Source organism: Numenius arquata, chromosome 1, assembly GCF_964106895.1.
Source record: "Numenius arquata chromosome 1, bNumArq3.hap1.1, whole genome shotgun sequence".
In the NCBI taxonomy this organism is placed as follows: domain Eukaryota; kingdom Metazoa; phylum Chordata; class Aves; order Charadriiformes; family Scolopacidae; genus Numenius; species Numenius arquata.
The window spans coordinates 41,324,020-41,346,527 of record NC_133576.1 but is presented as its reverse complement, the minus strand read 5'-3'; the positions used below and the strand labels follow the sequence as shown (position 1 = coordinate 41,346,527).

The window sequence follows — 22,508 nt, the reverse complement described above, 5'->3', positions numbered from 1 at the left end:
CATTCATATTTGTATTTAAATATATGTGTCTGTATGTAAGTATGCAGAATTGGGACATAAAGATGACCTTTAAAAGACCTACTGTCAAGACAGAGAAATAAGTACATGTAAGACATGCAAGAAAACCAATCTGAAAAGGGAAAGGATCACTTGCCTGTAGCTTGAACTCTCTGAGATATATAGTCCACATAGGTATTTGCGCTATCAGACAATGCAGACTTTATCTGTGCAGTAGCTGTAAGTGGATGGGCTCACTCCCCGCCCTTCATTATGCTTCATGCACCTACACAAAACCCACATGTTTTTGAGGAAGATGGGAAGAAAGGGCACACGAAGACCACGTATCTCAGCAAACCCCCTTGAGTGGTAACTTCTCTATCTTAAGTATTAAAGCACTTGCTTATTCAAACTATGCCAAACCGGAAACGGCAGCATTCACTGAATCACAGAACGGGTGAGGCTGGACAGGACCTCTGGAGGTCAGCTGTGCTCTTTTTTTGGTTTTTCAGGGGACTGGACTGTAGGACATTGACCTACACTGGTAACAAACATGCTGATGGGCACAGGGCTTGGACACCCTAAATTAAGAGTTACGCGGTTCCCTGAGTTTAAGAGTAATTTGCTGCCTCTTAGAGAAGTTACTTCTATGAGTTCAGCTCCCTCTTCTTATTGCTGCAAGGTCAAAAGATGTAGATAGGGCATTTTTCCATAATGCTACCTCATCAATTTAGTACAAGCAGGATAACAGTCCTCAGAGTGGATAAGATCCTTACAGAAGGCACTGAGCAAAATGCAACCTAAGAAGATGACACCTGTATCACGTTCACAGCTGGAATATGAACTCAGGGTCCATTTAAAGTACAAACAATTCAACTGGCCAATTAAAAATAACCTTTAAGTCAAACCTGGGTTAGAGCTAAAAGAGTCTCTGCAATACATCACCTTACGAAGCAGTCAAGAAAGAAGACAAGTAGCACTGGGCATGTTTGGTCTTGGAGCAGAGTCTAGTGCACAACCGAGAAGAAAATGTGATCCCACTTTCTGAAAACTATTCTCACACTGTTTATAATGTCTTAAGTACGAATGTTATGTGGGGATGGTCCTTTGGAGACTGAAACAGGGATCACAAAACCCAGGATCTACAGTTCTGACTGTCAGTGTTAAGGATAGTAATTTATTATATGAATGATGGCATCCATTTATAGAAAAAAGTTAAAAATTTAGTGCCATATACATGTTAAAAAGTAGTGTGCAAGCAACACAATAAGCAGAGTAGGAAAACACAGTGGCAAGAAGCAACTAGAACATAAAAAAAACACACATTAGGGAAGATGAAATATCAGGTAAAGCATTCTGACAGAGATCATGATGTGAAAATAGTCTCCAAATGGCATCAGTGAAAGCTACATGAACTTTACAGCTCCAATTAGAATGTAAGGCAGAGTGAAAATAAGCTGAGCAACTATATGAACAAACGTGTATGTCATCTGAATGGTCATGGTACGAAATAAAGATGAATACTCTGGCAATTGACTGCATCTGAAGACCACAGAGACTAGGTCTGCCAGTAACACTAAAATAATATACCCAACCTACTAATTTTCAACAAAAATAATAATTTACATGTGTAAAACAAACAAACAATTTAAAAATACCTATCAGGATGGCTTTGCAATTAGTATTTTGAAGTGTAAGTTTGAATTCAAAGGATCCTTTGCAGCGCACAAAACAAAACACTGCAGTACCGCACTAAGTGGGTCACTGTCCCACAGAAAGATTAAATACTAATATTCTTAGAGCTCAAACTGGACAAAACATAAAATAGCAAGTCCAGCAATGCATGTTAGTTACAAATATCTGCTTCAGCTATCTCTATAAACTTTTTTAGATGTAGCTTTGCTTGGCAATTAAGTCTTTATATTCCTCACCAGAAGAAAACTCAGGTTTGGTTAACTCTAATGAAGCTCCATCCTCATCTCAGTGGTTGAAAGCAAAGACACAGTTAGTTTCCTGTAACTCTTTGCTTACTAATTTGTGTTGAAAATTCATTATAGGCAACATATTCATTTGCCTGAAACACTGACATAGGTATTTGTTAATATGTCCTCCCTATGAATTCTTTGTGAACCACTTCTGAAACATTTGTATTTCTGCTTTTCTAAAGCATTATTCCACTTTCTTAGAAACTGACAGAAAATTAATACTAAGAAAATGACATGCCTAAAACCAACCAAATGCAGGGAAGAAAGAAAGTCAAAGACCTTTAATATGAATTGCAGCTTTCCCCTCCTGTGTGCTGTGGAACTTCAAATGATAGAAGTATAACCTAAACCATGAGAGAAAATTCTGTGTAGAACTTTTTCACACTATCATCAGCTAGAACAACTATTTGCATTTTAAGAATTATCTTACTTTTAAAAATCAAGTCCATGATGTTAAACAAAATGAAATGAATAAGCTCAGAATACTGTTGCTGAGCACTCTACCTCTGGAGGCTAAGTCTGCACACCATAGCAAATCCAGTGTAGCAATTTTCAAATATTTTGGTCTCATTGTTTTCAATCTGCAGGTCATAGTTCAATTATTAAATGCTAAATGCTTATTGCAGATATTAAATGCTAAAAAGAAATCAGCTTTTAGAAGTTTAACATGCCCTTGATTTATATTACATTTTATTGGCTAAGGGAATTAATATTTGAAAACAAGAAAAGGGGGAAACCTCTAATATATATGCTCAAATCCTGCTGCCTCAGGAAAATTTTGTCTGCATTTTTTTTTTTTTTAAATACAGACACTAAACAATGAAGAATTTTCTTCTGCTATTTAATGCTTACAACAGGTCTTCAGAGGATTTCTTCCTTTTGCTTTCTTGTTTCTTGCAGTTACAAGTTCTGATTGGTATTTTAATCCTATCAGTCATATTTTACTCTGGTGCATTCAGAGCATGTGAACATCAGCTTCCATTCCACATGTACCTGAGAGTGTGAATTATTTTGCACATTCCTAAACATATTAAGTCAAGATGCTTGAATGAAACTGCTTCTTTTTTTTTTTTTGGTCTTAAACCACATCAAATCATTATGAATGCATTTAAGTCCTTAGAAATTCTATTCTTTTGCCAGACAGGTTACTGGAAGACATAATACTTTATAAACATCAACTTAGGAACTTTGATGGAAGACTCTTAGGTTACTGTATTGCTTTTCGGTAACCCAGATTTCCCAGATTTCTTTAAGCTGTGGCATTTCTTGAAGAATGCTGTCTTCAAGAAGTAGGAACACACTTAGAAGTCACTTCCCAACTATGTCCTCTTTTGCAAAGCTACATTCCTGAAACTCGTGTCTTCTACTGCCAGTTTCTTTCTTCACAGCATTACATCAAATATGCATATGGTACTTTAATCAGGAATTGAGGATTTAACATTTGCAAAAAGAAATGTACTCTCAGATAGGCTGCATCGCCTTCAGACTGTGAAGAGTCTACTAAAAGCTTAGCCTTTATTTGTTTGAATTGCAGCTGATCTGATCTTCAGCAGGTGTAGAAAGAGATATTTCCTCAGTTCTAGGACGCTTTGATGCTGGGGGATTTTGAAGACTGTCATCAGATGGTAATGGCCTCTCTGAAACAGACAGATAGGAAAATCTTTTAAGCGTAGTAAATCCAGATTAAGAACGTAAACTGGTTTGCTGAATTCACAAACTATTCAGCACTCATGAAAAACACCCAACCCTGGTTTGAGAGTCCAGCATCTGAACCAGTGACGCACTGAAAGTACAAGGGTCTTTAAAACCCACCTGTAGGACTTGAAGAACATTACATCCAAGTGAATTTACTCTTCTTAGTTTCAGTGTCAGCTAATGCACCTATTACTATAAAAAAATGTAGCGACATACTGTCACATAAGCAGCTGCCCAAGAGCAACTGCAGTGAGAACACATTTCATATTGTCAAAAGCACCTTTCAAACACACTAAGACAACGAAAAAGCTTTAGAATCCGCAACTAGGTTTAGGTTTGTGCTTGTGTTTTAAGCTCATAGCTTTTAACATAAGTCTATAAAGGAAAGAACTGAATGGTAAAAGACTTTGCTGGATATTAATAGCCACGAAAGCTTACCATGTTCCTGTTCTGAGGAAGGAGGTATTAATAGCCACGAAAGCTTACCATGTTCCTGTTCTGAGGAAGGAGGTATAGGAACTGTATCTGTGTATGCAGAGGTTGGCGCATCTGGCTTCAGTGGAATCAAGTTTACTCTCCTTTAAACGAGTAGAAACAGTTCCATTGCTTTAAAACCATCATTTCCACAATACATTATTTAAATATTTACGACAGATAGAATCAGTTAAATTTAAATGTAGTTTAGGTATATTTTACTATGCATTTTTATTTCTTGTTACACATTGAATAGAGCATTTTTTATAAGTACTTTAAGTACTAGTGATCTTTTCCACTAGAAAGTACTTTTGCATATGTTATACGCAGCACAATGCTTGACAGCCACCTTCAGAGCACAGTATCTCGGTCAAATATTTTAAAACTAAGACTGGCTGTGCTTACTATTCCCTAGCTTACTATTCCTGTCCACATTAAGAATTTAGATTCATAAAACTCTAGGGAATTCCTTTGCCCACTGAGGTCCACTAATGATTACTGTAAATCTATTTTCTTCTGCTAAATCTCTTCTGGGTAGCACTTAAAAATGAAACAAAAAGAGTAGTAGAGGATAGAACCATAAAAAAAAAAAAAAACTTCCTACAAGTAGCACCATGCATGCTACTACAAGATGACACCCATGGCATAATCAGTTTATATGACTAAATATAGTTTCTCTCTCTCTCAAAAATAAAAAAAAAAATAATTAGCTCCATCAGTTCTCCAGGAAAAAGTAACTGTCAACTACCTATAACCCTTTGACTTGTTAGTTCCAGTACAAAAGAACATTGGTGTGCAGAAAGGCATCATCGCCAAGATTTTTCTTCACAGTTGTTGATGAAATCCACTATCCTGCTTTCTCATTCACCACCTCCTCCCTAGCCACCTACTAATTAAAACACTCTTATGAGAAGTTATAAATCTCCTTTAATTCTAGAATAGCCTTGTTTTGCTGACAAGGTCTTGATCTCTAATTGCATGGCTTTCTCCTTACCGTTGCACACCAGCTCAGGATCTTATATTGCAGGCTGTTTTGACAATCAATACATGGATTACAATCACTTTCTAAAAAATCTAAATCTTCACTTTAGGAAATAACCTCAATCAGTGCATTAAGTTCCACACCCATGATTGTGCAACACTGAGGGCCTGTCTATACTTGTACTTTTTCCTTCTTACAACATTTCTTGTCAGAAGGGTCTTTAGATAGTGCTTGTCAGCTGAAGGCTTCAGGTACCACCTTTGCACAGAAAATGGGACCTGAAGACAGACACCTGTTGCTGCCATACAGACAAGGCGTAACAGTCAGGAGAACTTTGTTTCTGCCTGACATTTCAGACAAATATAAAGCTGTATATTTAGGATTCAGGAGACATTTTGACCTTTCAGTTGCAGTGTAACTGGAACAAAAAGTTCCATGTCAAGACAGCTACCACCGAGACACAGGGCTGGGAATTTATGTCTAAACCTCAACCCTTTAAATGTAGCATAAGCACAGCTTGTCTTGGCCTTCATATTTATGACTGGAAACGGCAATATAAATCTCACCTTGGCGTCTTGCTCCATGCTTGTAAAGTGTTGAGAGTAATCCTCCTGGGCTGGTTTACTTTAGTGCTCTGGCCGGCTGACTGGCTGATTTTCCTCTCGTCTGAGGATGAGACTGGAACATTTTTTATGCCAACAGGTGTGGAAGACAAGTCCTTACCAGCAGCTGTGGGTGTTCTAGGTTGCAGGGTTGGAGTGCTGGGATCAGTGACCCTGCTGGGAGGAGTCCCCTCTGTCATTCTAGAGCCTGGGGAAATTACTTTGTGCGACTGGCTCTTTTTCACTTTCTTCTCTGTTGCACTAGGAGTCCTGACATTTATCTGTGGCTTCTCCTTCAGTGGTATTCCCAGTTCATCCTTCTCAAAGGTAACAAATGAACAGTATCCATCCGTGGAAGAAATGGCAAGGAAGGCTCCATCGCTGGACCTATTTGTGATATTTTTTTTTCCCATTAAAAGTGAAGGTCAGAACTTTTCTTTAATCCTCCCCTCCCCATCTACAACACATCTATAATCTTCCCCAAGTACATGTACACATTTAAATAAAACTGCAGTCAAGTGGAAGACATCCAATTAAAATGAACAGAAGATCTTAAATTCTGGCCTTTGCATCTGTTTTAATCTCTCTGGTGTCATCTGTGATCACCTGTAATATGCTGCTGTCAGCACCTGCATGCTGCGTGCATTTGAGCTGGCACAAAGTGTGGTTCAATTGCAGGTACACAAATCTTCAGCCACAGTTTCTGAAATATTGCTGAAGTCTCCTCTCTTCATTCAGACCAGCAAAGCAGTTCAACCTCTTTGGCTGTCCTTCTTGTGCTAAGTAGAGGCAATGCTCAGAGTCACTGTGGTGCTCACCTGAATGGGCCCTCCACACTCATTTCACCAAGTAATGTCTATCACTGATTAAAACCACTTGATTCTCTACTCTCTTCCACTCCCTCCTGGCACACAATGGTTTTCACTGTTTCTGAGCATCAATTATAACTTCTGAAAAAGAGGCCTCCATATGGTCCTCGGCTTACGTATACTGGCTAGAAAGGTATGAGAGAAGAAGCCACCTCCAGCAGAGGGGTGTATCCTGATTTCAAGACTTGGGTCCAACTTGCAGTTCCAGTTCTGACTCCCCACATCAAGTCAGATAAATTACTTAGTCCCATATGTGAAGAACCACTAGGCAGAATTGTGCAGTTAAAGTAGAATTTAACCAGGCACCTGAACTCAGAGAGAAGACTTCCAAAACCTCCAAATAACTTCATTATTACTAGTTACACTGCCTGACCAATGAGTACTTGTCATGAGCACCCAAAAACATCCACCTGCTTGTCCCTGGGGTGCTTGCACCTTGTTTCCCAATTGATTTTTTCCCCCCAAAAAACCATAATTCTTCAGTTTACAAGGCAAAAACGAGGCAGCTTGCTGTTCAAGACACCGTGATGACAGTGACCATGTGTGTCATAAACGAAACATAAAAATAAAGCAAGAAACAAGACATGTAGAACAAGACATGTAAAAAAGGACATTTCCATCACAACTAATTTTAACAATATAACAATTACCTACCATGAAATGTCACTAAGGGTGTGATAATGTATGTTAGAAACATAACCAAAGGGGAAGGACTGCTCAGTATCATAAAAAAGCACAGAATCTTCTGAAGCAACAGCAAACACCAATCGATAGGCCAGATTAAATAGGGCAGGAGCTGATTTCTGACTGATTTCATCTAGAATGCAAAGAAATTAAGACATTGAGAATCCTTTCTTGTATTCATTGCAAAGTAGTAACTGCACCAGCTTAGTCACAAATATAAATAAGGATTTTATTATTATTCAGTATCAAGATAATGGCTGAGAAGACAGCACTTCTATAAAACAAAGTTTCATGTCAAGGACTAACATTTCTGTTGCCTGAAGTTTGCCCACTTTCTTAGCTGAACACAGAGAAATTGGCAGAAGTTTTGTCTATCTGGATTGCTATTATTTTGTTTTGTAAAGTTTGTCATATATTTTCCAGCTGAAAATTTTCAGCATATTTATATGCACTTTAGTATAAGAGTCCAAAAAAACACACCTTAGGATATAGGGTAAATCAAGCTCATGCCAAGTTTATACCACCACATTATGTTCTGTACGACTCACTCAAAATAATGGATTTAGCTCTATTTGTCTTATGGGTTCAGCTCCTCGCTAGTCATATCATTGCAACATTAGCTCTTTATAAGAGCAGATTACTCCAACTTCTTTCCACTGGAAGCTGAGTGCTAGCTAGCTGCTTTCAGAAATTCCTAGTATACAGAGCTCCTGTTCAGGTCTACAATGATTATGGAAGTTATGCACTGAACCAGACAGGACATTAATATAATGTAATAAAGACTACCATAGATTTTCACTTTTCTGGGTGTATGTTGCAGAAACTAAACACTCCATTTAAAGAAGCTACAGATGAACAGCAGACACTCATCTCCTTACTTTGCCACACACCATTACAATGGATCTAAAGATTATGATGAATATACAGAATATAACAATCTCTAAATTCTGTAAGGAATACTGCAGATTGACCCTCTAAAGAAAGGTCCAAAGCTATGCCTTTTCACCAGAGTAAGACCAGTCTTGTTAAAAATAAAGACTCCTGGACCCATTGGGCTCACAATAAGGCTGGATTTCAATCTCCAGCTAAGTTCTCATGCAACTTCATACAATCCTTTCTCCACCTCAGAACTCCTGTTCTGGCCAGTAACACCAGCACTGCTTCAAGGTTTGGCTTCCTTGAATAAACACCAATAGTTGTTGCAAACTACATCAACTCTCTGGTGCCTCTGTGATGTGGGTAGTTGAGACTAACAGAAAGTATTTCACTGGGTCTCTCCTTTAGTGCTAAGCCAAGTTATTTACTTTTACTCACATAAAATAGTTAAAAGTTAAAGAAAAATATTAAACAGTGCTTCTGTAGCCTAAGAGGCTAAGTAAGAACATTTATCCACTATATCAAAAGCTACTTGCAAGGTACTTAAGGTGAATTCAGGGTCTTAGAATCAGGAAACAGCTTCAAAGTGTGGTACAACCCTATCTTAATGGAATGTTAAAAGGCTAGGGCATAAAATAGTAGCCACATTGGCCATTTCCCATATTTGCTGTAAAATTATACTCCCCAAAGGACTTACAGTACCTTTATTAAATGCTCGTCTCAACTCAAAGTAGACTGGGCAGCAGCGAACAGCAAGAGTTGCCTTTCCAGGACATGGCAGGTGACCCACAGGCCTTTTAAAAAGAACCAGTATTTCAGAAAACAGCATTTCATTTTTTATTTTTAAAATTCAAAGATATTTTGATCTTACTAAACTTTACCTTTTAAGATTGTTTCTGGAAAAAACATATGTGGTGTTTGTTACGTTTTCTCCTGATTCAACACAGCCAGCTGCAAAAATAAAGGTTAAACCATTACTCATCAACTCAAAAAGGTACTGAGTACACACTTTATGTCCATAAACATTCTACTTCTCAGGAATTAGGCTTGTCAGTTGGGCAAGAGTTGTGCAACCTGAACACAACTTAAAAAGGCATCCCAAATATTTATTTAGCACTGTTTTTGTTTCCCTTATATACTTCCCCCTCAAAGCTGCTTTTTGATGTTGCCAGACATCTATAAAAGCAGTGCTTATATGGGCAAACTGATCCCCTTCTTGCAATGTTATTTTTACTATGACTGCAGAATGTTCTTAAGAAAGGATACAAACAAAGAGAGACCAGTCAAAAGAAACCACTCATTATTCTTCATTTCTATTTTAACAGAGCTGTATTGTTGCAATTCCCTTTTTTTCAGTTCAGAAAAATGCCATAAATACATTTTTTATCACAGGAGAAAGTTGCTAAAGGAAGAGTATTGTGAAGTCTCTATTTCCTTCAACAGGAAGAACAAGGAATGGAATAATTAAGATCCCCTAGCAGTTTGAAAGCAATCTTGATGCACATGCAAACTAGGGCATAATAGATACAAATGCAAGTTATAGCACATGTTCTCGCATACCTGGAGTGAGTAAATAGGAGCCATCAGGAGTAAAACTGAGCCTGCGGAAAAATGACTTCATGCTGTCATCATGAAACATCCGATAGCTCCTAGCCTGTAACATTGAAAATATGATTGTGTAAAGTGCCAAGAACGTGTCAGCTGGAACTCAAGTGAGAAAAACCATCTAGTTGTACAATCCAACCTGATGGAACTTTTTAAATAAAAGACAAATGTTTTAAAAATCATGGCTCCTTCAAACTCAATTTCTGCTGCGCTATAAATTCTTCACAGCTAAGAAAAATAGCCCTTGATCCCTCTTCAGCTACTAATCAAAACACCCCAAGAGCAGTCACATTAGACCAGTAATCAAAAAAATAGTAATAACCTGGAGAACAACATTATTTAACAGTCAAGGTAAAAGCCTGTTCCTTAGCCATTTAATTTTAACTCTAGTATTAGAGGTTTAAAGAGAATTTCTATAATGGCAAAATGCCCTCTCTCAGGCCTGTTCATTCCTCTCTATAAAACTGTTACAAATGTTTTCCCAAAAAAAAGTAAGAAAAGGAATAGAAGGAATTAAAAAGGTTATAGCCAGCTTGGAGGTGTTATTTTACTATCACTTAGAACAGTTTGGGGGAAAAAAAGCTCTTTGTTTTCCCCTTAGGGTTAGAGAGAAGTTCCTAAGTTTTCAGTAATTTGTATTTTTTCTAAAAATCAGACTACCTTCTCGAAAATTTCAGGCTGCTGTACATATTATCCATTAATAAATTTACAGCTAGACAGACATGTTTGAAGTTTTTCCTATGAACAATTCACTATGCACACTGTTTTTTTCCCACACTATTTTTAACACTTACAACCAAAGACATTGTGTTACTACTTTAATCAGCTGAACTTGCAAGTGTTCTTTCCTAGTCATTTGTGTAATGTTCAAGGAAACCTGAAGCAGTCTCTATTTACGAAATGAAAAGGTGAGATAGAGTCAAAAATATCTGATATACAGATTACTTGAATGGAAAACATTTGCCCCTTTGGTTTCATAGAATAGAACAACTCATATAAAATAATACCCAGCGTGTTCTCCAGTACTATTAGTACCACAACAATGTACCTCTCCTTCAGCTCCTGATCCGGATGGCATCTTGGTAACATTGAATGCTACACGCTTGGTTTGTGTGTTGTATACCCGTAGGGTCCTACATGGTGGAGAGCAAAGTTAGCTATGAACAGTTTCCTTTCACCCCAAGTTTCACACGGCACTACAGTACCTCACTTCTCAGTCAGAACGGCCAAATAGAAATGACAATCAGACATTAATTATAACTATTCATGAGACACCACCTTGTGGACATGTTTTGATGGCTAAATAACCAATGAATCACTGACAATTATTTGACCCAGGAAGGCTTGTGAAGCACCAGCATACGGATTTCTGGAGGAATGAGGAGAATTAGTGGATAGTGGACGGTCACACCATTCCTACCTGTGCTGCAGTAGCCATTATGTTCCTACAAAGCAGGAACTCACCTCCAAGACAATTAGCTACATCTCTATGCTTCAGTTTCCTTGGAATAAATGAAAACTAGAGTAAGTCTCTGTACAGAATGTTGGAACTCCCCTGACTTCATGTCACTAAAATAGCAGGTAGCCTACGAAAACCTAACTCCTCATCCCACCACCCCCTCCTTTCCACCAGCTCTGACTTTCACTGAGTTCTGTTGGTTTGTTAGGCCGGCAGAAAACCAACATAACACAAAAAACAGATAGGTTTCTGCTAACTTAATGAAGAAACAGCCGAAACAGTCTTTGTGTGCTGAAAGAGCTCCACAAAGAGTCCTGGACAGAGCTAGGAAGAGAACATAGAAGGCGAGGCTGTGGCAGACAGCTTGAGACAGTTGTGGATGTACTGGCTCTGGATGTCATACAGCTAAGCTGGTCTGCCAAAAGGGGGAAGAAATCTCCCCACCTTGGGGCTGATGCCAGTCCTGGCAACTGGCCTGGCTCCTGTTAAGACTCCCACTGAGCCAATGCTATTCACCAAAACTTGCAGAAAAGTGCCTGAAACCTGAGGGGGTGGGAATTTCCCCTCTTCAGATTAGTTCATGCCCTCTCTTGCAACTTCACTGCAAGTAAAACTTGTGCATCATCCTATTACTTGTGTTTCATGCCTGTTCATTTAAATAAAGGCACACAAATCTCACATAACTGATTATCAGAAGGCAGAGGCTCATAATGACCTGGTCGCCATTAACTTACCATTTTTCTGAGCCTATTGCAAATCTTAAATCAAAACTACTTTTCCACTATTACAGCAATTTTCTTTGCAGCGGGTGCCAGATGACATGCATTTATTAGCCAGCTGCAAACCCTTCAGAGCAGCACACATGCCCTAAACAGCTTAAGCTCAACTCAAAGTTCTGACAAAAGCCAAGTTTATGAAGTGTGCTTTGCTTTCCCAATGACATCACTTACAAAACTGTTGGCGATGAAAGGAGCAAGAGGGCAAAAGAAAGATATCAGTGGAAAAACATTTTAATTGATTTGTTAACCTGTTTGTATCTTTCTGTAAAATGACAAGGATGAACTTCTTAGCTCATTAACAACCAGGGAATGCAGCACTCTCTGAAGATGCATTTGGTATCTCTAATGACTAATACCATGAAAACTTATTTCCTGAAGAAAAATTTCTACACAAGTTTATGTAAGCTTATTTGCTGCTTAGAGAGGACACTCAGACTTCACGAATCATTTTCCACAAGCAAAAGATTAACTAAAATATCAGTTTAACCTCAACATTCTTACAGAACAATCTGAATAAAATGAAAAGTCACATTTATCCCATACACTTGCTTTTAATTCATCCTCAAGTAAGAAAGAATACTAACACAAAGCACTTAAACCAACAGCTCACCTATCACAGCTCAGAGTTGCAATGTACTGGCTTAGAGGATCCCAGGTTATTCCTTGGACATAACTCTTGTGTTCATTTAATATTGAAACCTTCTGTCCTGAAATTACAAACAGTTTCCAGAGTCTAAATTCAGACGTGCTTTAAAACATTTCTTCATTTCAGAAATAAAACAAGAAAAAATGTTTCGAAATCATTTTTTAAACACACAAACTGTTAACTTGATGGTACTTGGTAAGAATATCGGAAATAGTTGCTTTATTTCTCAAATCTTCACAACTACAATAAATTGTGACATACAAATTTAAGGCTTGTTGCCTACAAACTAACTCAGATAAGCAGCTGGGCTTAGGCATAAAGCATGCAGGATGACTATATTTCAAAACCAGAAGTATTTGAAAACCTTTATGATTTAGAAAAATATTTTCAGGATAGTCTAGCTGTTCAACAGCTAACTGAATTTGGCTGAATACCAAGCCAGAAATTCCAGTGTTAAAACATAACTGTCAGCTGGGGCTAGATAGCCAGGCTTTACTATCTAGGGTAGTAAAAACTCATCTACTCTGCTGGGCAGGCAGCGAAAAAAATATACTACACACATGCTGACTGATGTTTACACATGGGCAGCTTCCAGAAACAATTCTACAGCAGTACTAACTCATTTTCTTCCACAGCTCACTCTAACATGAAGATCTTTCAAAGACGTCAGCTCCCTGACTCCACTGATACTCCACAGTTGACTGTCTCAGATCCATCCTCATTGTGATGTGGTAAAGTTACAGATAATCTCATTAAATACTTTGTTTTGAATACTAGGGACAGAGGCTTTTCTTCTATTAGTATAGCGATGCTTTATTGCAAAGAAATACTGTGAGCTGACAAGTTTCAAAGACAATAGCTTTTCAAAAAGATTACACAAACAGGGTTGAGGCCATGCTGCATAATACCAGAAGTCCTTCTGCTGCAGTATTCTGTCTCAGACAGTGGCCAACTACAAATGCCAAAGTATAAGAACAGACCAAACATGTGATAGTATTTTTATGGAATACCCCATAAGCTGCCAACAGTTGTACCTCAAGGACTGATTAAGCCAGCAATGCTCTCTTAGTACAAAGCCTGATGGATTTTTACTATTAATTTTCTTCCAGCCTTTTTTTTTTTAACCATGCAATCTTTTAACCTGGGAATCACTGGAAGCTATCCTTGAAACACTTTCCTTCAATGTACCTACAACTTCAATAACAAAACCTACATTTTCCAGTAATGGCTTCTTACTTCCAACTTATTAGTTGTTTCCCTGCCCAGAGACAAAATGCCCTCCACAGCATTAATTGCAAGCTAAAAGCAAGCAGTGAGAATGGAAGACATTACAGATAAGTAACATATCGGCTTAAGAGGCCATCTAGCTTTTTTTTAGTACTAATTCTAATAGATATGTCCCTTTAAAGCTGTTACAAGCAGTCTGAGATGCAAGAGACATTCGGTCATGGCATCCCTAACACATACTTATGCTCTGAGCACACACACTCTTAATTGAACATTCACATATTTATGTTAAAGACTTTTGGAAAGGAGTATATATGAAAGTTCAGATGGGAGAGACATTAAACGCTCAAACAAAGAACACAAAAAATGTCAGCAGCAGAACATTTGTATTTTCATGGCTGCATGTACTGAAAAATCAACTTGGATTCCCCTCTATTTTTCTTAATTAGACACTGAATACTAGAATGTGAGATAAAAGGTTAACTTTTGAGAAAGTTAAGTATTTCCACATTAAATTTAAAGTGAAAGTAATGATTACACTGCTAATAAGAAAACATTAAGCCATTGTAAAGCAACCTAACCTAGCTGGTTACTACTAGAACTTCTATACATGGGCCTTTCTTGGAGAACAAAAGCAATCCCACTGCAGTGGGATGAGCATGAACAGAAGTGGTTTGCTGAATGGAGCCTAAAAAAAAAGGTCACATCCTGCAAATCAGAGCCTGCATCTATATTCGCTTCCCATTTTTCACCTAGGTAGTTACTTACCTGATACTAGTCAAATTTTGTTTGTTGGGGTGTGGAGCAAGTAATATACAAGCTGTTTGGGTAGGAGTTTGGGGGGAAAAAAAACACATTGGATGAAGTTTACTTCCTGAATACTCCAAGGTGAAGAAATTACTTACGTATAAGTTTTGCTGGCCTGAGGGTATCTTTATATGCTGGGCTATCTGCCTCACAATCCCAGAAGTCTAGCAATTAAGTGGACTGTTCTCTCACAAAAAAAAAAAGCTGCTTTCAACTGTTTTGGTAAATACCATGAGACACTTTCATCAGGATTGGAGCCACAAGTGATAAATGTAGCATTTACCTTTATTGACATCCCACATTATAGCCGTGTTATCTACAGAAGCAGACGCCATGTAATTTCCATCTGAAGTCCAACAAATATCATACACATCTTCTAAGTGGCCTCTAGAAGCCAGGAGAAACAAATTATTAATTTAAAAATTAACAGCTACATGTAAAAATTAGTTTTCTGCATTTTATGTTAAAAAAAATAATCAGAGGCAAATAAAGTATCATTGAAGTGAAATGATCAAAATGACTTTCAGCTTTTAAAAAAAAATTCAGTATTCAGAAAGCCGTAGAACATTAAAAACAATACATCCATTCAACCATTTTCATAGGCCATGAAAACACTGCATTTGAAGTAATTATGAATTTGTACCTAGAGTTCTGCAAATGAAAGTTTCTAGGATTTGCACAAACAGATAATAAAACACTAAAGTAATTAGGAAGTGTCACTATTCAAGAAAACTTTCCTCATATTTATGGATTTCATAAAATAGTAAATGAACGTGCATACTCAGGAGAACCACATGAAACAGAAAATTAAGGTTGATTTAGATATAGCTGAACAAATACTGCAAGATATTCAGAACCACCTAGAAGGGCTCCATCAAAAACAATTTGCACTGCTTGTAGTTTGAAGACTTATCATACTGTGTGGTAACTTGAATAATAAATATTTGCTACACCAAGTTTAGGGAAGGACTGTTTGCTTGCTTGAAGAGACGAACTCTGATGTTCCTAAGGGACCGTGCTAGTGCTTCATTCAATCCCACTAGCACTTTTGAAACTGTTCTCACATAAACCTCAGCAGTTGCAAGGAATGTATCAGTTATGGATAGCAGAGTTATTTTTTGTGAACAAGTGTAAATTCTTAATGATTTTATCAGTATAGACAGACAGAGACCAAAACTTTTAACAGACACTATACAGAAAGCAAGGCAGTTATACATATTGCTCATCCAAAGTGCATTTCAGAGTCCAGGATCACTAATTTCTTCCAGATTTCAGCTGAGACTGAAAAAAAGAACACTGTTGTATTCCAACTGCCACTAGTAGTTTGATACCTTAGTCACTATTAGCTAATACTTAACCTTAGCAAGCACAGCGTATATAATTTATTAGCTATAGAATTGTCTAGATTCGAAGGGACCTTTAAGATCATCCAGTCCAACCATCAACCTAACTTTGATAAAAAACCCCATCACTAAACCATGTCACTAAGCTCTACGTCAACCCATCTTTTGATGGCACCACTCCAGGGGTGGTGCCTCAACCACTTCCCTGGGCAGCCCATTCCAATGCTTAATAACCCTTTCAGTGTAAAATTTTTTCCTAATATCCAATCTGAACCTCCCCTGGTGCAACTTGAGGCCATTTCCTTGTCCTATCGCCTGTGACTCAGGAGAAGAGACCAACCCCTGCCTCTCTACAACCTCCTTTCAGGTAGCTGTAGACAGCGATAAGATTTTTCTCAGCCTCCTTTTCTCTAGGCTGAACAACCCCAGCTACCCCATTGTACACTTGAAACAAATGATGTATAATACAGTAGATTTTCAACTAGTAAAATCAACTCGTTGAAAAGATTGGTTGAGCCTCACAGCTATCAGCTGGCAAAACGGCATGAATCATTTAATATACTGATGCTTTTTGCTTTAAAAATGATCAAAATTTCCATCGTAAAGCTAGTAAATAAAACTTCACATTTATGTTATATATCTCTGTGCTAATCTTTAAGTGACAGCAAATCTCAGGAACCAATTCTGGAGCACATGAGTTATATCACATAAATGTCAAATTAATTTTAACAAAAGAGGTAGGTTGGCACTGTATTAAAAAAAAGGATTAAAAGACAATAAAAGGATGCATATTAGAGCAAGAAAATTTTAGACAGCACTGAAGTTCAACATACACTGGACAGAAGTCTGTACCAGATGATACAAGACACTGAGGAATCAAAAACACTGAACAGAAAACACGCTCATAAAATATTAAGCTACCTTAAAGTTTTAACAACTGTCCAGTTCTCCTTGTTGAGTTGAGCTTCATCTTCATCCTGAAAAGCTAATGGTTCCAATTCTTTGCTATCATTCAGCTTCCACAACAAAATAACAGCATCTGTAGAAGAAATCATATGAAGATTCTTTCTTTCCCACTTGTTGTTTTGTTAATGCATTACATTTAGTTCAACATCACAATTACATCATGTAAGACACATGAAAAACAATTCTTACTTTGTGGTGGGGAAGCGTAGCTGCTAGACTGCTTTAGCTTCCATTTTGAGCTACTGATTTTAATAAAGGTATTTTTAAATTATTATTTAATTATCTAATAAAAAAAGATTAAGATTTCCAGGTGTAAGATAAGAGTTCAGTGATTAGCTTTCAATCTGCTTTTGATTAGAGCTGGCTACGGTTCCGCACTTCAAGAGCTGTGGGCTCTTGAAAAATCAAGTTAACACTTGGCTCTGTCTCAGAGAGCACACGCCTACCTAAGGCTGTCCTGACTGCGACTGAAGAACCCATGTGGCCTTGGACAGACAGGCCTACATTTACAGATTATGCCACAACTTCCCAGTATGACACTAGATAATCCATTCAACCTCCCCATCTGAGAAATGGGGATAGTAATTACTTTCTATCTGGAAAACAGCCTCTCAGACACACGCCCAATGAGAAGTTACTGAGGAACTGCACAACAGGCATTTACTAATTACAATCGGAGGGCACATGTGAATCTAAAGCTGGAAGCATGATAGGGGTACAAACAAGTTCCCGTGTTCTTGTCTTTGTTTTCCCCTTTCACTCACCAGATGCATACACGTAGCTTCTTTACATTAGCTTCATTACACATTATTACTCACCATCTCCTCCAGATGCTAGGATCTCACCACTTGGAGAGAAGCGCACAACATTTACTGCTTTTGTATGGCGGGCAAGGTTGGACAAGAATTCCACAATTGCTTTTCCATCTGGTCCTTTTTCCACTTTCCATATCTAGTCACAAAATCATGACAGAGAGTTTTCAGGAACAAGATGTAATATATATGCACCACTTCAGTAATACACAATTTACTCACTGGGCAGTCATTCTGAACTTATTATCTAAAACTTTCAGAGCTAAAGCTACAGTGGCACCACAAATTTTTCCTCTACGAGCTACAGATGTGTACTGGGTTTATGTGGCAAGGTTTTGGTAGCTGGGACAGGGGGAGGTCTTCAAGGGTGGCTTCTGTGAGAAGATACCAAGAACTACCCCCATGCTGGAGTGAGGCAGTTCCAGCTGGCTCCAAGACTGTCTTGCTCCTGGTGCCTCTATAACATATTTAAGAAAGCGTAAAAAAACACTGCACAGCACCTGTGAGAGAAGAGTAAGAAAAATGTGAAAAACAGCCCTGCAAACAACAAGGTCAGTGAAGCAGAAGGGGAAGAGGTGCTCCAGTTGCTGGAGCAAAGATTCCACTGCAGCCCCTGGAAAAGATCATGGTGACACATGCTGTCCCCCTACAGTCCACGGAGGTTCATGGTGGAGCAGATATCCACACTGCAGCCTGTGGAAGATACCAGGCTGAAGACAATGTATGTGCCCTGAATGAAGCTGCAGCACATGGAGAGCACACACTGGAACAGGCTACTGGAAGGAGCTGTGGCCTGTGAAGAGGAGCCCATGCAGGAGCAGGTTTTCTGGTAGGAACTGTGACTGCATGGGGGAGCCATACTGGAGCGGTTTGTGAAGAACTGCAATCCATGGAAGTTTGTAAAGACAGTATCCCATGGGATGGACCCCACACTGCAGCACGGGAAGAGAGTAAGGAGGAAGGAGCAGCAGAGTCAACTTGTCATGAACTGACCGCAGCCTCCATTCCCCATCCCCCTGTGCCGCTTTGGGGGAGGAGGTAGAGAATTCATGAGTGAAGTTGACCCTAGGAGGAAGGGAGAGGTAGGGGAAGGTGTTTTTAGTTTTGTTTGTACTTCTCACTATCCTATTCTGTTATTATTTGGCAATAAATTTCTCTAAGTTGAGTCTGGTTTGTCCATGACAGTAATTAGTCCTTGCCCCTGTCCTTATCTCGATCCATGAGCTTTTAAACTATATCTTCTCCTCATCCTGTTGAGGAGGGGGAGTGATAGAGTGGCTTGGTGGGCACCTGGTGGCCAGCCAAGGTCAACCCACCACAAGCTGTAATTATATTGCAGTATTTTTTAAATTCTGGTGAAATATATTATTGAGTATTTCCAATAAATGAAAAAAACCCAAACAAACCAACAACTAAAACCAAACAAACACATGCCATCATTCTCTCTTCATTCATTGACAAGCTCTAGCTTCAAGGGGATTCGATAAATACAATGATTCAATAGTATGGAATTACAGTATCTTGCTAACAAATCTGTCAACCACAAATAGTTAAGTCTGAAAACAAACCTGATTACTACAGGAGAAAAAAATATTAGCTCTCTTTAGAAGTCCAAGCAAGTTGAAGAATTTTGTAGTACACCCTGAAAGTCAATGGATTTACTGTTTTTAAACAGATAATTTGAGCAAGAATTATAATAATTCCAACTCCCCAGTGATCACAGTCACAGCATTAAGGAAGTTGCATGATATAGACACTTTTCCAGCAATGTTGGCTTAAGGAATTCCTGATCCCATTTGTTCTCAATTTTGCAGGGCATAGTGATGCCACTCCTACCACTCTACTTGTGAGCCAATTCAGCCACAACAGCAACACTGTTATGTCCCTATAATGTGGGACTAAGGCCACACAGATGTAAATCCCATTAGATGTTTGAAATAATCTCCTTTTAGATGTAACTCAGCTCAGAAAAACAAACAAACCCAAACCAAACAAACCAACCAAGAAAAAAACCTTAGCAACCAGGCCTTGATAGGAATATATCAACGAAGCAGCCTGAATAAAGGCCTCTCTAGTTTTCACCGGCTTTCTCTCCTTATTCAACAGCCCTCCAAATGAAGACATAGCAGCAGTGTCTTTTATGTCAAAGAACATAGAGAATTTTCTGGCCCCAAAACACATACATTTATAAATATGACTTAAATATATATTCAGTAACCTAAACAGCCTAAATCCCTGAGGTGCATGCACTGTCAGGCAAGAAGCCAATTTGCCAGTGTCAAAGGGCAAAGTTTTGGCTGCAGTTACTTAAGTAAACCCCTAATTTTTAATGATATTTATCCCATTTATCATCTCCAAAAGAGGCATTCCAATCATGCACACATCATAGCAGTTACCATTCATAATTTGCTAATAAATACATTAACAAATACTGGCATATTTCACGAAATACTGCACTGAGGATCCTGAGGAACAAATCTAGATCCAATCCAGGCATTCCAAATTGTAAGTATAGATCTGATCTTTACAACTCAAATTCTGTGCTAAAAGAGAATATTTCCCTATTCATAAGAAAATGCAGCAGTAATAAAAAAGAAAACCTTATTCTTTGTCTGTGCCTATTCCACATGTAGTGAGGCCTTATGACTAAATTTTTTATTTCTTCAAATATATCATGATGGAAGCCTCACAGACCGTGAGTAGGCCAAAAAGATAATTAAAACGTAAAATTACCATGAAAAGACTGGTAAATAGAGATACATACACACATAGCAGAAAACCTACATGAATTTTTTTGCATTGGAGGTCATTACTAAGGAGCACAGGAAGGGTCCCAGGTTGGAACCTTTCTTTATTGCAGGATGAGTTGAGGAACTGTCTCAAATTGAAAAGTTAGCAGTAGAGATTTTAGTAAACAAAACCCCTCAATTTTTTACAGGAAATCATCAGATACCAAAGTGACCTACAGGAACTCAAACATGAAATTAACAGCCCAGCAGTGATGGGTAACGTACTCTGCTTCATTCTCATCTCCGAAAACCAGGGGATGCAAATGTGTCAGTTTTTCAGAAGTACTCTAATGCTCACCCAAAAAACTCTGACCACTATGTCTACCTTCCATACAGAGAGGCTGTTGAAAGAAAAATAAACAAGGAAGTGGAGTCAATGTATTTCTCTGCAACGGAAACTGTACCTTACTTTTCTACCAACTTTATGTAAAGAGTTGACTAACATGTAGATAAAAAGAAGGTGTTTCACCCAGTGCACTCAGTTTTGCCAAGCTCTCCAACTAGGGCTAAGGCTTTTAGAGAAACCAAGAGCTCACTGAACAATGGGGGACAGTCCTCACATGCATTAAGGATCTGGAAGACAGTAAACAGTTGCCTGATTTTGCAAAGGTGAATCTTACAGCTACATTTCTTGGGGGCTTGTGCTATTGAACATTTTCATAAGTGATTCTCAATTTTGCTGAAGTTTTGCTAACACCAACATGAAATTACTTAGGAGAACTGCATGTGAAGCTGAGTGAAAAAGGCTGTAGAAAGATCTCATACTGCTGAGTGATTACTTATAACATGGCAGATAAAATTCAACTATGTTGAACATAAAGAAATTAAAACCAGTTTTTTCTCTCCTTAACCCACAGACTGCGCCCTAAATTAGGAATTACTACTCAGGAATATCACACAGCAATCAATGCAGGCAGTTTTTAAAAAATAATAGTTCAGACCTCAGCAGCAGAAGTCAAGGAGACAGTATGCAAGGGGAACAGTCGTTCTGTATATAGCTGTACAACCTCACACTCCTTCCCTAAACCATCCACCAGCCAACAATCTCATACCTTGGATAACAAGCCATTTCATGCTCCGCACATGTTACAAAACCAAAACAAACAGGTTTGGAACTTACACGAACGGCTGTGTCCACACCTGCCGAGGCCAGTCGATTGATCTTCTCATCAGCTCCATGTTGGAAGTCTAAGCTGTAAACAGGCTCCTTATTATGCCATGCTATTTCACAAGTGATGACCTTCATATTTGCTAAAGAAAACACAGAAAATACCAGATAGATTCTTGTTTCTTATGACTGAGGCAATCAAAGTTAGCACAGACTTTGCAAGCACTGCAGGCAGACCCCGTAACAATTTCACTGCGGAAACTGACAGAAGGATGGTTTAAGGAAGGCCATTTTTAAGCACTATGATTTATTACGGCCAAAGTTACTGCTGGGGCACCGCACGAGGAGGGTAATAAAGCCATGCCGCTCAACAGAATTAAAGGCTGTGACAGAAGCGCGGGCCAGGGTTACAATAAGCAGGAAATGCCGGACATTTACTGCTTGTTGGACAGACACCCCCAGCTTTGCCCTTGCAGCCCCCAGAGCACTCCCCTCGGCCGGCCCAGCTCCTGACGGGGTGAGCCCCCGCCGAGCAGCCCCAGGCCGCGCATCCATCCCTCGGGGTAACAACTACTTCTGTACCGGCAGCGAAGCGCTCGGAAGGCAAAACAAAAGAGAGGCACGAAGGCCCCGGCGGGGGCAGGAGGAGGGAAGAGGCGCCCCTCGGCCGCGCAGCCTCTCGCGCTCCGGGCGGCACCGCTAGCGGGGGCCGCTTCCCAAAGCCCCGGGGCCCCCGCACCCCCGCCGCCGAGGGAGCGGCGATGCCCGCCGCCCTGAGGGGGCTCAGCCACACGAAACCCAAC

The 22,508-nt window shown here is 39.0% G+C and overlaps 1 protein-coding gene across 2 annotated transcripts; it reads right to left on the bottom strand.

Annotated features, from left to right (window-relative positions):
- Positions 1 to 2,236: 2,236 nt before the first annotated feature.
- CHAF1B (chromatin assembly factor 1 subunit B) lies at positions 2,237 to 22,076 on the bottom strand. Of its 2 annotated transcripts, XM_074152561.1 has the most exons (14): positions 22,043 to 22,076; positions 21,718 to 21,848; positions 17,815 to 17,947; positions 16,952 to 17,069; positions 14,971 to 15,074; positions 12,618 to 12,714; positions 10,818 to 10,902; positions 9,725 to 9,818; positions 9,046 to 9,115; positions 8,867 to 8,958; positions 7,259 to 7,421; positions 5,700 to 6,122; positions 4,164 to 4,255; positions 2,237 to 3,619 (listed from the first exon to the last, which is right to left on the bottom strand). In XM_074152561.1, exons 1-14 carry the CDS (start codon positions 22,065 to 22,067, stop codon positions 3,498 to 3,500), a joined length of 1,749 nt encoding a protein of 582 aa, XP_074008662.1. In that variant the 5' UTR covers positions 22,068 to 22,076; the 3' UTR covers positions 2,237 to 3,497. The 2 variants fall into 2 exon arrangements, with proteins under 2 accessions (XP_074008662.1, XP_074008655.1); XM_074152554.1 differs by lacking the exon at positions 22,043 to 22,076 and having other exon boundaries at positions 21,718 to 21,843.
- Between the last annotated feature and the right edge of the window lie 432 nt (positions 22,077 to 22,508).

Coding starts and splice junctions, on each gene's coding strand:
- CHAF1B (XM_074152561.1), bottom strand. CDS start 22,067: ATGGCTTTATTACCCTCCTCGTGCG. Junction 17,070..17,814: donor CCTAGCATCTGGAGGAGATG/GTGAGTAATAAT, acceptor TTTCTTCTACAG/ATGCTGTTATTTTGTTGTGG. Junction 8,959..9,045: donor TCCAGAAACAATCTTAAAAG/GTAAAGTTTAGT, acceptor TCTTTTTAAAAG/GCCTGTGGGTCACCTGCCAT.